Genomic DNA, 14,988 nt, shown 5'->3' on the forward strand with positions numbered 1-14,988 from the left:
ACGTTTGTTATATTGATCATCACCTTTCCATTATTATGGTTTGAAATGCAACAACTGCCAACCAGAGTTGACAACCTGACTGCACACACATGACCGGACCAATAAAACACACACCAGACTAACGTGTGAGTTGACTAAACAGCTGACATTTAAAGCACTGATCCAAACTGACTCTGACCTCCCTGATGACCCCCCGCTCACCTGACCTCTTCCCTTTCCCCGACTATGACACAGACATGATATCACACATGGGTAAGTATTGACAATTCCCACAGAACAGCAGATATCACAATGATTTCTACATTGATTCTGTCATGGTTTCAATTTAAACAAAAAGGTGAGGACCCAGACGCAGCCTTTGATATAAGTTTGATAAACAAAAGGCAAAAAATGCAAAAACAAAATCTAAAATCCAACAAAAGACAAAAAAGGAAAATCAAAAGACAGAGCAAAAAACTTACAACAAAACCAGGAACAGGTAATCTAAGGGACACGAGGGGTCAGGGGAAGCACAAAGAAGATCCAGGGAAGGAAACACAAGGAACCAAGTGCAGGTCATGGACATAGATTAAACTCCAGAGGAAGGACGACAATGATCAGACACAGGTGAGACAATCAAGGGGCAGGTGAAAACAATCAGGGCAGGGCACATAATCAAACATGCGGGAAACACAAAGGCAGGAAGTGGACCAACACGAGAGACAAGGTGACAAAGTAAAACAGGAAGTCATCTAATCAAAAAGACACAAGTGAAATACTTAACAAGACTAAACACTGACAAGAACACAGAATAAACTAAATACAAAACTAAACGATGAAAACTCATGACAAGGGACAAAGTGACAAGGTAAAACAAGAAATAATAACTAAACACCAAAATACAAGACAAAACCAGAACTAAACTAGAAACTCATGACAGATTCTTTTACTCCCCTTCTGTGTGACGAGTGTAATTAAACTGTAAAACAGGGTTTACATTCTGATGATGTTTAAGGCTTATATACTCATACTCATTTATTGTCAGTTAATGATAAAAAGTGGGGAGTTGTGAAGGACATTTTTATGTTAACCTGTTGAATCAAATGTTTAAATGTCTTTAGCGTTATAGACCCAATAATCATGGTATAATCAGCTAAGGTTAATTTAATGATGCATGCATCTGATTATTTTAGACATACAACACAAAAACTAAACTACTTAAAGCTCGGTGTCATTTATCAGAACATGGACGACATCCATAGACGCCTTTTCAAGCCAGTGCCAATTTTGTATTTGTATATTACGATAAAAAAGTTACTTCACAATTTCAAACAATTGTTTCAGATGTATGATATATAAATGAACTAAAAGTCACAAGGTGTGAAGCACAAAGGGCAGAAAAAACAAGTTTATTCCACCAAATTGTAGCTGTAGATGTGTTATAGATGTGTGAGCCTATATATGTGTGAGCTATAGATGTGTCAGCGTTTAGTGTATACGTGTGTGTGGAACAACAGGAAGAGAGACATTTGGAGTATGAGGGACTTTTATTAAAAGCAAACTTACAGAACCAAAGGTGTGAAACAGCAGGTCAGCGGCATTCATTGACTTTAACACAAGAAGAGATTTTAAGCATCAATGTTCGGTTTCTGTGTGTTTCAAAACAGATCAAAAGAGATTTGATATGAAACAAAACAAAGAACATGATCCTGATTCATTAAGAAGACGGAAATTACTTTTTGCTCCAGTCTGGTAAAAAAACAACTAAATCTTTACATTTGATCAGTTTCATAGAAATAATCAAGCAAACTAGTGTGTGTGTGTGTGTGTGTGTGTGTGTAACCAGACTGATTGATTGTCCATGTCTTATGTACGAATAAAGATTCAGCACAGTGATAACACACAGACAAAGTCTATCCATCATTTCCTCCTGGCTCATCTGGCTGAGACTCACGGGGGACTGGAGAGTGCGAGAGGTGGACTCCAGTTCCTCACCAGGAGGGACACACAGAGACCACTGCTAGATTGATTGCGCGGGTGCAAAAAGGCTTTAGAAACCTGAAGAGATAAAAAAAAAAGGTAAAATAGAACCATAAATTATCTTATAAATGTTTGGAAATATCAATTCACAGAGCAACATATGTACAGTCATTAAAACCCACAATATTTATAATTCAGTCATTTCAGTCTGAACATTTGGAAATCAAGTATTTATTAAATGTCATGTTTTTGAAGTTAGTTCAACACTTTTTAATACATTTGTTTTTCTGAGTTTGTTCTTGTGAAGTTTCATTTATGACATTTGAATTACACTGAGCTGCTGCTGAAGGTTCAGCTTTGTTAGCTGTGCGAATAGTCCATGTCCAATATGAAGAAACTCACGGTGTGCAGGGCGGCCTGTTTCTCATTCAGCTTCTGGATTCAGTTTCTGAGAGAGCTCAGAGTTGTCATCAGGGGATCGTTGAAGTCGGCTGAAACACAAAGCGAAGACAAGTCATTTTAGTTCTCACATGAACAAATATCTTTTCTCCTCTGTCCTCTGATCCTCTCTTCTAGTTTCTTTCTTAACTCCAGAATTCAAACCTTCAACTAACACGTGTATCTTGTCCGAAGCACACAGCTCACTTTGTCTCTTGTACACGAATTAAACTTGACAAAACAAACATTATACCAAGAGAAAACACTGCCTTTAACCCTTTCCCCCTAAAATCCAAAACAATATCCACAATACAGTCGGAAACAGAGAAACTCCACCGTCTAACCACAAGCAACAAACTACCTTCAAGTGTTTGTTAAGGGCTGTAAAACTGCTCGTCAGTGTTACAGAGGCATGAATAAATCTGAGTGTGTTCACAGTATGTCTACACGTAGATGTAGAAGCATACATGATGAAAGATTAACTTACAAATTATGAATGTTTAATTAAATCTGATAAAAGTTTCTTTTTATTCTTTTATTGTTTTGCTGTCAGGGTCCAGAGGTGGACACTTACATTGGTTTCATACTAATCTCAGCCTTCAAACTGTTTATTAAATGTATAAAAAACTTGATGAAAGTGAGTGAAAAACAATATAAGGAAACAAAACTTCCCTTCCAACACAGGACTGTTACAGTGAACTTCCCACTCTCATCCCCTCTGACTCCAGTCTTACCTTCGTTGGTCCTGATCGCGACTTTGTCCAGCTTGGTGACGATGTCCTCCTTCACACCAGAGAGCTGAAACACACATTCGTACTTCCCCCAGTCTGCAGAGGACTCTGATGGAAGCTTCAGCTCGACACTCATCTGGAAGGATCCGTCGTGGTTGGGGAGGATCTCTCCATAGTCCACGTCGTCATAAAGCTCCACTCCATCTTTCCTCCAGAACATCAGGGCGCTGTTAGGGTAGAAACCTGTAGCGTGGCAGCTGACTGGAGAGGAGGAAGTCTTCTGGAGGAGAGACACTGAGGGGAGGTCTGGAGAGAGAGAGAAAGACAGATTATAGTTTCTTTATCATCATTTACTGTTGATTACTATCATAATTCCTTTTAACTGTCATGTATTTAAATGCCTCAAAACACAAATATTATATTTATAGTACCTATGCAAAGAAAATGAAGCTCACTGGAGTGTAAATGATATAAATATGGGAGGGGCAGAGTGTGAGAAAAAAAAGATATGTAGCAGAGAGGAACAGATATAAAAAGTAGGAACAGAGAGAGAGAAGCAGAAAGATGAAGAGAGAGCAGGAGAGAAAGAGAAATGTGTGTAACATTTATTGTCATGTCAGGAAGAGAAGAGGTGTATGAACGTTGTGCTAATAAAAACACATCAGGTCATGTGATTCTACCTGTTCTCAGCAGAGAGCTCCTCCCATAGTCCACATACTTCTTCAGCCACTCAGGGCAAATCTGGGTGAAGTAGTTCTTGGTCTGTGCTATTTGAGCTCTGTTATTATCCCACTTGTGTTTGGTGATGACAGCCTGTGGTGTTGGAGCGATCCATGTCATTGTCTTCAGGTCGAATGCTATGAAGTCTTCTCCATCATTACCAAACTGTTCATAACCATTAACTTCTCCAGTCTCATCATCCCACTCACAGCCGTACATCTGCTGGACAAGGTGGACACCTGAGAGAGAGAGAGAGAGAGAGAGAGAGAGAGAGAGAGCAGAGAGAGATCACAGCCAGTCATCTATTATCAGTTGATTTCACATCTCCACCACAGACACACTGATCCACACACACCAGCACAGAGCACCTACACCTCCTGCTGTTATTGGCTGGATGGAAGACGCTCACAGCCAATCATCATGTGGACAGTGTGGACGGTTTAGAGCGAGAGAGAGCTGCTCTAGAAGCTTCCACTGAAGGAGAGTCTCAGTCCAGGATCAGTCTGTAGACTCCTCCTGCTCAGCCAGCACAGTGTTCAGCAGTGTGTTAGTACAACTGCTCACAATAAGGCAGAGACCACCAGGACCACTATGGAGACTGGGAGGCAGTCTGTGCGTCCTGATTGGTCCATCCATCAGTCAATCATTCGACACAACCGACAGCTGTTTCTACCTGCAGGCGTCGGCTTGATGCTGCCTGAGAGGACGAACCGACACACTGTGGTCAGCACAGTGGAGATAATCTGGTCTCATCTGTTTTCTACATTTTGAGAGAACAAACTAATCATGTTTGTCATGTTTGATTATGTTATGACTATTTTTTTAATTAATCAATAAATAGTTTAATCTGTTAAATGTCTTTAAAAAGTCAAATAAGTTCATCACAACGTCCCAGAGGCAAAAACATCTTATTTCAATAGTATATTATGTCAGAGACACACTGAGGAGAGAGAGTGAGTGAGTGAGGATGAAAATACAAACATTTCATCAGTAGAAAGTTAAACATGAACAAACCTCCAGTTTGGTTGAAGCGAGGCTTTAAAATTTCTATGTTGGATTTGGAGGCCTGCTGTTGACCCACAGCGACCTCAGTCTCCCTCTCCCAGTAGTCAGCTTCGCCTTCTGTGACTCTGCTCATCCAGTCCTGTTTGGGTTCTGCTCTCCTGGTGTCACTGTCATAGTAATCTATCTGAATGTCATCAACATACCCAACAGTCACAAACTCTGGGAAGTTTGGGACTCCAGAAGACGCAGTGTAGAAATACTTCAGAGAGTGAGGCACTGTAAGAAAAAGTTCATGTGATCATTTCAGGTTTTATTTGACACTTTAATGAATCACTGAACAATTTAATGATCCAGCACACAGAATCAAAAAGAACTACAGCACATTCAACACAAGCTCATCATCTCTTTGTGGTCAATAAATAAAGTAAAAAAAGTTTCTCTTGAACTTTTTATTCTAATATAAACATTTTTTACTCAAGTGTAACTCGCTTTAATGTAAATATATTTGTACAAACTCAACAATTATTATATATTTAACTCCTTATTTCACTGATAAGATTATTTTATGTACAATTAAAATTTTCCGTTAATAATGACACACCTCTACATTTTTAATAAACATATTTTTATATTTTTAAATAACTAATATTATTCATTTAATTTTAACATTCCCTCCACCATAAACTGAGTGTCTCTTAGTCCTGATTTAAACGTTGTTTTTGTTCTAACAGGTTTCTGTGAGTTTTGCCAGTTAAATAATTGATCATTTCAGAATCCCGCACGTCGTCTGCTCTCTGAATTTGTGTAGATCATTTTCTGTGTTAAACTGCACTTTAAAAAAAATCACGCACTGCACACACTGAAAATGTTTTACAAATCTGTGCAGGATTAAATATAATCCCTGTTAATAAAATACCCAAACCTTATAGCCTGATCAATGCTGGGTTTTGAGGCTGATGATGATGTGAACACTTTTAGAGATTAAACTTGTTTTCGTGGCCAAAATCCAAACTGAGCCCATATTTCAGTTTCAAAATAAACTCGTCAGTGCCCTCTGGTGGACAAACTCGGTAATGGGAATGTTGCCAAACTACTTCAAACCTGTTTACTGATACTTGTCGACCAACATACAGATGCCAACACATCTGTAATAAGCTAACATCAGCAGATATATAGTGACTTTTTTGATCTGTCTCTGCTAAACAGCCTGTTATTGTACAAAGAGTGAATGTAATAACTGTCAGTGTGATGTGATCTGACAAAACCAACAAAACTCAATAAAGATGAGGATTATCTGGGGAATAGCTTCAAGGTTTATCTTAATATAGTATAAGGTAAAAATATATATTTAGAGGTAAAACAATATTACGAGGTAACCTTAATATTTAGGTTTAGTATTTTGTCAATGTATTTCTATGTTCACTATTTGAGTTATTTGTTCACAGTTCTGATGAAATATAGACACCGTGAGACAATTATTATTGTAATAAATTAAAAATAGAAGCAATATTAATTTTAGTCCTAAAATAACACTCATGTTTAATAGCACTAAATGAACAACACACTTTCTACAAAAGGCTCATGAAGTTAAAGACTGAATTTAAGAGCTCTATTTATAGTTTTTGAACAGAATCGCTTTGTTTTGACGCCTTTCTGCCTATTTTCTTTATCTATGTGTGTGTGACTGGTTCGTGCTGCGTAGCTACGCTGCAATTTTAGCATTTATGGCCGTCATGATATAAATTGGGCCGCAATAATATCTCGAGTTGCTCTTTTGTAGGAGAAGACAAATGTGCTTTCTTCAACACTTCCCAGATAAAGACTTTTCTTATAACTACTAGGCGGTAATGACAGGAACAGACAGGATTTACTCACTTGAAATGAGATGTTTACCTTTAACATCTCTATGATCTGCAAAAAAAACCCTCCTGAAACTAAACATCAAATAATAATACGAATCTTAAATTGGGCTGCAGCGCTGTTGCCTCACAGCTAGAAGGTCACTGGTCCAAACCCCGGTTTGGACAAAGTTGGCCTTTCTGTGCGGGGTTTGCATGTTCTCCCCGTGCACGTGTGGGTTCTCTCCGGGGTCTCCGGCTTCCTCCCACAGTCCAAAGACATGCTTGTTAGGTTAATTGGTGACTTTAGTTGACCATAGTGTGGGTGTGAATGAGAAAGTTTGTTTGTCTCTATGCGTCAGCCCTGTGATGGACTGGCGACCAGTCCAGGGTGTACCCCGCCTTTCGCCCGATGACAGCTGGGATAAGCTCCAGCACCCCTGCGACCCTGAACAGGATAAGCGGTATAGATAATGGATGGATGGATGGAATCTTAAACTGATATGTATATTATATAAAAATACGATCAATCGACTCAGATGATTCTTTACTCACATGCCGTCGTGTCATGTAGGACTGTTCCCAGGAGAGTCAGGAGCACCAAAGTCTTCATTGTGACCTGTGACTTCTTTAACTTTGATGAACTTTAAACTTATAAGTGTCTTTGTCCCGCTAGCTCGAGCTCTGAGGGTAAAATGAGGTGAGAGAAAATGGAGCACTGACATCAACCTCCGTAACAGCCACTAGAAATTTAGCCAGAGCATCAAAATCACTTGTAACTCGGTAAAACTGACCCACTGAGGTTATCAATGAAAGTGAAAGTACAGTCACTTTGTTTTGGCCCACCCGAGAGCATTGGGGGACGCGCGGGACTTTATTCTATGATCTTTGTTCACATGCCTCCTGCTGCTCAGATTTTCTGTAATATTATGCTAATGTGATGCTAAGAGCACACATGATTTAACTTTCTGGGAGGTCAGAGGTCAGATACAGATGAAATGGAGTTTATGAGGATGTAGTAGAGTTTTATTGTGCTTTTGTTCTGAGACTGAAAACAGCTCTGATCCAAATATAAACAACAAAACAACAATCCAAAGTGTTCCATACATGGTATGGATATATTGTGAAGAAAGACAGCAGAGCTAGGCCAAGGCTGCGGGTTCTGGCTCGCAATGCATCCTGGTACATGTAGGCACTAAACTATAATCAAAACATTACAATTTGTTCACATCGTACTGAAATGCTATCATACCTCTGAATCCTTAATATTGACTTAAGATATTATGGAAAACAACAACAACATAATCCTAATAAATAATGAAAAACCTTAAACACATAAATTATATTTAGCTCGAGCCTTATCAATCAAAACATTTCATCAGCTTTACAGAAATATACAAACAATATTTACACAACTGGAAATTAAATTTTGTTATTATGTTTTTATATTGTGTGTGTGTGTGTGTGTGTGTATCTATGTGTGTGCACAGGGACAGGCAACACTGTGCACATTAGGGTTAAGGTGGAATAAATTCCCAGGAGAACGTGTTGGAAGCGCTGCTTGTAACTTATCCATAAACCTGAAGAAGAAAAAACAGAGAAGAAAAAATAAACATGAAATCAAAATGTGGACAAATGTTTTAACTTTCTGGGAGGTCAGAGGTCAGATACAGATCAAATTGAGTTTGTGAGGATGCAGTCGGTCTTATTGTGCTTTTGTTCTGAGATTAAAAACAGCTCTGATCCAAATACAAACAACAAACAACAAGCGAAGTGTTGTTTCAGACGTGTTATAGAGAGTAAATGTGGGGAGGTGCTCCCCCTAGTGGCTCAAACCTGCAGTTGATGTACAGCAGAACCATTGTACTCATGAGGTCTGTTATTATCTGATATTTAAATACATCTGTGCACAATCATAACATTAAATGAGGTTATTAAATGTGATGGAGGGAGACATCTTATATTCTTTAAAGTCAATATCAAATGATTTGCTTTTATATCTGTGTTGTGTGTAACATGTCAGTCGAGGCCTTCACACAGGTCTGAGCACAAACTAACTAACTGTCAGGACAATCATTACAATTTAACTAAAGATAGTTTAAATGAAACATTTTGACTCACAGTTTGTCTTTGAAAACAAGAACCAAAGCAGTAAACTGAAAGCAGAAAGAGAGTCAGAGAGCTTCTCAAACATCAGATCAGGTCAGCTCTGTCTGACAGGTTCAATGCTGCTGAAGTGATTTGGAGCTGTGTACGCTGAAAACTGCTCCAACAGGAGAAATGTGACACCTCTGCTGATGTTTGAACACCTGATGCTGGTTTTCATTTCTCTCTGGCTTTGACGCTGTAAACTCTGTTTCAATCCCCACTTTTGAATCATTAAATCAGTCGTTAACAGAACACACACAGATCAATATAAGTGTCACATCTTTTATCTAGATGTTACATTTATATTTTTGTGACATTGACACATAAACTCTGGTTGACAGAAGCTCTTCATGCTCACTGCGGATCAACACCTGAGTTAATTATAAGCCTGTACGTAAGAGGTGAACGTGGCCTTAACTTGAAGAAGTGAAGCCAGTTGTGGAGGAACCTTAAACCTGCATTCTTTCTAATGGCCAGCAGGAGGCGACTCCACTGGCTGCAACATTTTATTGTGTGGAAGCAGGTATGAACATGAGTAATGTTTCACCTGCTGCAATAACACTCATAAACAGTCCATAGATTATCACTGAGTTCACCTTGACAGACAAGTCAGCGATGTCACAGCGCCCCCTGTGGACGTTTATGTATCTGTCATTCAACTGCTTATCGGAAATCACCTGAGTATGTCACCTGACTTTCTGTTGTTGGAGATAGTGACAGTACATGATTCTACTCACATCACTGATCAGATGTAGAAGAATAGAAACAAACAGCGTCTCTGCTGCATGAAACCAAGAGATAGACTATCTTTGAGAGAGCTGAACTCCTGAGAAATCCTTTAAAGGGAAACTTCACTGAACCTCATCTCTTTCTGTCTGAGTTGGTTTGAAGTGTGAAAAGTGTCTGAATGTGTTGCTTGTGTTCTCTGTGTTTCTGGGCTGCAGCTCTAAACAGCAGCATGCTCTGTTTCAGGCTATTCCAGCTCAGACTTTTAGTCTCTCTTGTATTTCAAAACAAGCTGCAGAAAGCAAAAATGTAATCCCTAAATATGAGCACAAAGAATGTTACAGACACAGATTTACATACAATTTAATATGTAGGCGTATTTCTTTGAGGCTGTGGGTTCTGGCTCGCAATGCATCCTGGTACATGTAGGCACTGTCTGCACCACGGCATGAACAAGAGAACCAAGCTTTCTCTGTCAGTATAGTACACACTGAGGAATCTATTACTGCTATTAACTATTTACCATCAGCCTTACATCAGAGTGAACTTTCTCTATAATGTTTTGATGTTATTGAACTATGAACCTCCAACAGACAAATAAACACATAACTGTTTACTGTTGTTTTAGAAGAACTTAAAAATGAATGTGTACAAGTTTTAGTAAAAATGGGGACAGTTAAACTCTAAAGTAACGTCCTCAGTAACCATTAACACACACACACACACACACACACACACACACACACACACACACACAAGCTGTAATGATAGAACATCTGAAGGAAAACTGACAATAAAAACACTTTAAAAGAAAAGAGGCCAAAACAATAAACAGTTTGGAGCTCCAGATTATTAAATTATCTTCAGCTTTTATATTTTACTCACCTATGAAATCTGACTGGTGCTGTTTTAAGAGAAGAACAAATAAGTTCACCACATAAAAAAAGCTTCTTCTGAACACTCCAAACATCTGCACAGACAGGAGATCCTCTCTTTAACAGAGATGTTGTGTTCGACCGAACAGGACACAGAGACACACCAGCATCCCACAACAACTGTGTTCAGAAAGAAAAGAGTGTCCAATGTTGTGAAGGAGGGTTTGATGATTTTAAATGATTCAGTGAAACATTAAAACACAACTAATGATACAATTAAAATTAGACACCTTGAAATCTTCACCTTTACCTTTAAGCTTTCTAATAACCACTGTTGGAGCCATAATGAAGTTTTTATTTGTGTTGATTCTATCTTTGTATGAGCCACTCATTAATAAAGGCTGTTGTGTGTAAATATGTATATAATTCTGTGAAGAAACACCTGATGAAGCCTTGGTTTAGACTGAGCATAAAGACAAGCTACAGGTAATTGCAGGCAGGTGTGTGAATTGGAAACTTTGACTGTGTCAGCGAGTTACCGTGAGTTTATCAGCTTTATGATTTATTTCGTATTCATTAAATTAAACCTTTTAGTGAATTCAAAGAGAATTTTGCTGATATTAATATGAATTAAAGTGTAAATAAATTGATCACTGTTGGGGTGTTGGTTTAGCTCAGCAGTTAAATCGTGCGTCCCATGTACAGAGGCTCAGTGTTCGACACAGCGACCCCGGGCTTGACCCCGACCCTCGGCCCTTTGCTGCATGTCGTCCCCACTCTCTCTTCCCACATTTCTGACTCTATTCACTGTCCTGACTAATAAAAGCAAAGGCCAAAAACATCATCTTTAAAAAACACAACATAAAATAAATGGCTCACCTGTGTAATAAGTGACAGCACATTGGATATTGTTTTTATTGTTTCAACAAGAACAAGCGTCTAAACTTGCTCCAGTTCCCCCTCAGTGGCTTGTTTTAGATAAATGTAGTTGTATTGAAAATGAGTCACTACAACCACTATTTCATTTCAAAGTTAAACTTTAAAGCTTCTCAAAGGTAGCAACCTCCTGGGCCGTGAGATGAAGAGCTAAAACTGCATTTCCCTGAACGTCCTCACCACTTGAGCCTATTTACAGCCTTTTATCTTAAAGCTACGACAAAGATTTCACCTTTAAAAAGAGTATAAATAATGTCTCTCTTTTGGTCTTAAATAACGTCTTTTCACATCCTTTGGGATCTTGAGGCTTCAGGAGACTTGAGTTACACTGGATGAGCTGTATGGAGCCATTTGTTGTTTTTCTGTTTCCCCAGCTGCTTCAGTTGTTTAGACAAATGCTCCAACGCTGTTTTTCTGTGAAGCTTCAGAAATGTTTTGGAGACAAGAAACGTCACCAGATTTTCCATCAGCATGTGGGTGAGCAGATAATGACTGAATTACTTTTTATTATTGGGTGAACTTTTCCTTTAAGACACAACACTCGGGGGTTAAAGTTCATTACATGGTATCAAGCTGACAGTCCTAACAAAGAACTACAATTTTGTCATTTGATCTATAACTTAAAGATCATGAAACACTCATGGTCCTGCACTCATCTAACCCTGCGCTACACTCACCTGGATGTCCGTGGTTGAGGGTCTGACTCAGGACTTTGTGGGGGTGTCATCTGTTCAAGTCTCTGCCGTTTTGCTCGTCACCTCCGCCGCGCTTCTCTCCAATACCTGCGCGTGTCTTTGCTGCCACTCTGTTCGTCCTGCATTTTTCCTTCTGTGTCATCTACAGGGGTCAGCATCATGCGATGGCCTGTATTTTCATCGCCTCTCAGCTGCTGACAGCTTCATCTACCGAGAACAGAAATGATTACATTTCCTCAACCTGGAATGGTATACCACAGCTGTACTCTTTACAGTAAGAAGACACAGAAACTATAATCATTTTAAAATTGTGCAAAATCCTTAAATGTAGCTCAGCGTAAGTTCAAGAAGGAAGACTGTTTATACTCGGTCATTCATCCATTAGCCATCATTCACCATGTCTCGTTCTCTCTCTCTCTCCCTCTCTGTCTGGTGATCAGCTGATCATGGGCGTTTACAATTGGAGAACTAAATGTCATGAGTCATTCTAGTGTAGTTATGTTGTTGATTTGTATTTTGGTGTTTTGATATTATTTCCTTTTTTTTCCTCAGTCACTTTGTCTCTTGTTGTCATGAGTTCTTATTGTTTAGTTTGTATATTGTGTTCTGTCTTGGTTTAGTCTGGTTTAGTTGTGCATTTCATTGAGATTATTTCCTGTTTTACTTTGTAGTCCTGTCAGTCCTGAGTTTGGTTCCTAGTGTTTCCTGTTTTATTTTGTAGTTCTTGCCCCTTGTATGTCTCGTCTTGTTTTACTTCCCTCCGTTCTGTTTCCCACCTTTCAGATTGTTTTCACCTGCCCTTGATTGTCTCACCTGTGTCTAATTAGCTTCACCTCCCAAGTTTATTTAGTCTTTGTGCTCCCTTGTGTCATTGTCAGTTCGTCGTCAACTTTATCCCGGATCCTTGTCAGTGATCCTGTTACCCGAACCTGTACCTGGACTTTCTTGTGACTCCCGATGTTTCTGTTGGATTTTTGGTTTTACCTTTCAGTTGGATATTTTTGTTGGATTTCGACCTGGACTGTTTCACAGTAAGCTTTTGTTTGTTGCCCTTTTGTCTTTTGTTAATTAAACGTTTTGTTTTTGTCTGCACCTTGGGTCCTCTCCCTTTTTGTTTTAGTCCAAACCCTGACACTAAACCAACCAGAGTTAGCCTCCACGTCTGTCGACCAATCATCCCTCTGCTGTCAAATTTTAAAGCTGTTCTCTCCCGCAGACAGTTTGTCGTTTCAGCTCGATCATTGCGACCCTCCTCCACTCCGTTCACCTCCAATCCATCTCATCAGCGTCCAAGTCCAGCTCCTCAGCTCATCCTGTCTTCACCATCATCACCACCACCAGTGTCGAGACTCCATCGGGGGGTATCCCATCCTGCTATCGGCCTCTCTACTCCTTCAAGTACATGAAGGCATCACGATGGAGTCTAATCGCCAAAGACTTTAAACATTTCATTCTTTCCCAATTTGTAAATAAATAATTGTTCAATCTTAATGACGTCTCTCCTGATTGAAATGTGATTAACATTTGACTCTATCAATCACGGTCAACGGCCAAACACATTCAGTAATGGGTGAGATGGGAGTCATTTAATGAATATTTTATGTACACCAGCCATAACATTATGACCACCTGCTTAATATTGTGTAGGACCCCTTTTGCCGCCAAAAACAGCCCTGACCCGTCGAGGCACGGACTCCATTAGATCTCTGAAGGTGTGCTGAGGTATCTGGCACCGAGACGTTAGCAGCAGATCCTTTAAGTCCTGTAAGCTGCGAGGTTGGGCCTCCATGGATCAGACCTGTTTGTCCAGCACATCCCACAGATGCTCGATTGAGATCTGGGGACTTTGGAGGCCAAGTCAACACCTTGAACTCGTCGTTGAACCATGTTTGCAGTGTGGCAGGGCGCATCATCCTGCTGAAAGAGGCCACTGCCATTAGGGAACACTGTTTCCATAAACTTGGTCTGCAACAATGTTTAGGGAGGTGGTACGTGTCAAAGTAACGTCTACATGAACGGCAGGACCCGAGGTTTCCCAGCAGAACATTGCCAAAGAGCATCACACTGCCTTCTTCCCATAGTGCATCCTGGTGCCATGTCTTCCCCAGGTAAGAGACACACACGCAGCCGGCCATCCACATGATGTAAAAGAAAACTTGATTCATCAGACCAGGCCGCCTTCTTCCATTGCTCCGTGGTCCAGTTCTGATGCTCACAAGCCCATTGTAGGCGCTTTAACAGGTGGACAGAGGTCAGCATGGGCACACTGACCAGTCTGCGGCTACGCAGCTCCATACACAACAAACTGTGATGCTCTGTGTGTTCTGACACCTTTCCATCAGAACCTGCATCAACTCTTTCAGCAGTCTGAGCTACAGTAGCTCTTCTGTTGGATCAGACCACACGGGCCAGCCTTCGCTCCTCACATGCATCAGTGAGCCTTGGTTGTCCATGACCCTGTCGCTGGTTCACCAGTTTGGACGTCTTTTGGTCGGTTCTGACCGCTGCAGACCGGGAACACCCCACGAGAGCTGCAGTTGTGGAGACGCTCTGACCCAGTCGTCTAGCCATCACAGTCTGGCCCTTGTCAAAGTCGCTCACATCCTCATGCTTGCCCATTTCTTTTCTGCTTCCAACACGTCAACTTCAAGGACAAAATGTTCACCTGCTGCCTAACATATCCCACCCACTGACAGGTGCCATGGTAACGAGATAATCAATGTAATTCACTTCACCTGTCAGTCGTCATAATGTAATGGCTGATCAGAGTATAAATTGTGTCACAGATATGCATCAAACTTTACTATTAGTGGCAGAACATAGTTTATGTTTCCATCTAGGCTCCGCCCTCATCACTCCTCAGATTTATTTTACATGCAGAAATTTGAGGAGTGATGAGATAATATCTTAAACCTCT

General features: G+C 40.1%; 1 protein-coding gene across 1 annotated transcript; it reads right to left on the bottom strand.

Annotated features, from left to right (window-relative positions):
• Positions 1 to 2,989: 2,989 nt before the first annotated feature.
• Positions 2,990 to 7,533, bottom strand: LOC138608675 (class I histocompatibility antigen, F10 alpha chain-like). Its single transcript, XM_069681236.1, has 5 exons — positions 7,247 to 7,533; positions 4,863 to 5,129; positions 3,809 to 4,087; positions 3,091 to 3,434; positions 2,990 to 3,001 (listed from the first exon to the last, which is right to left on the bottom strand). Exons 1-5 carry the CDS (start codon positions 7,302 to 7,304, stop codon positions 2,990 to 2,992), a joined length of 960 nt encoding a protein of 319 aa, XP_069537337.1. The 5' UTR covers positions 7,305 to 7,533.
• Positions 7,534 to 14,988: the final 7,455 nt, after the last annotated feature.

This window comes from Semicossyphus pulcher, unplaced genomic scaffold, assembly GCF_022749685.1.
Source record: "Semicossyphus pulcher isolate SPU_LCO1_2020_fin unplaced genomic scaffold, fSemPul1.0.p SCAF_5, whole genome shotgun sequence".
In the NCBI taxonomy this organism is placed as follows: domain Eukaryota; kingdom Metazoa; phylum Chordata; class Actinopteri; order Labriformes; family Labridae; genus Semicossyphus; species Semicossyphus pulcher.

Excerpts from the sequence above, each read along its gene's own strand:
- LOC138608675 (XM_069681236.1), bottom strand. The coding sequence starts at position 7,304 with ATGAAGACTTTGGTGCTCCTGACTCTCCTGGGAACAGTCCTACATGAC. Across the intron at positions 4,088-4,862 it reads TCGCTTCAACCAAACTGGAG|GTGTCCACCTTGTCCAGCAG; the intron begins GTTTGTTCATGT and ends TCTCTCTCTCAG. Across the intron at positions 3,435-3,808 it reads GAGCTCTCTGCTGAGAACAG|ACCTCCCCTCAGTGTCTCTC; the intron begins GTAGAATCACAT and ends CTCTCTCTCCAG.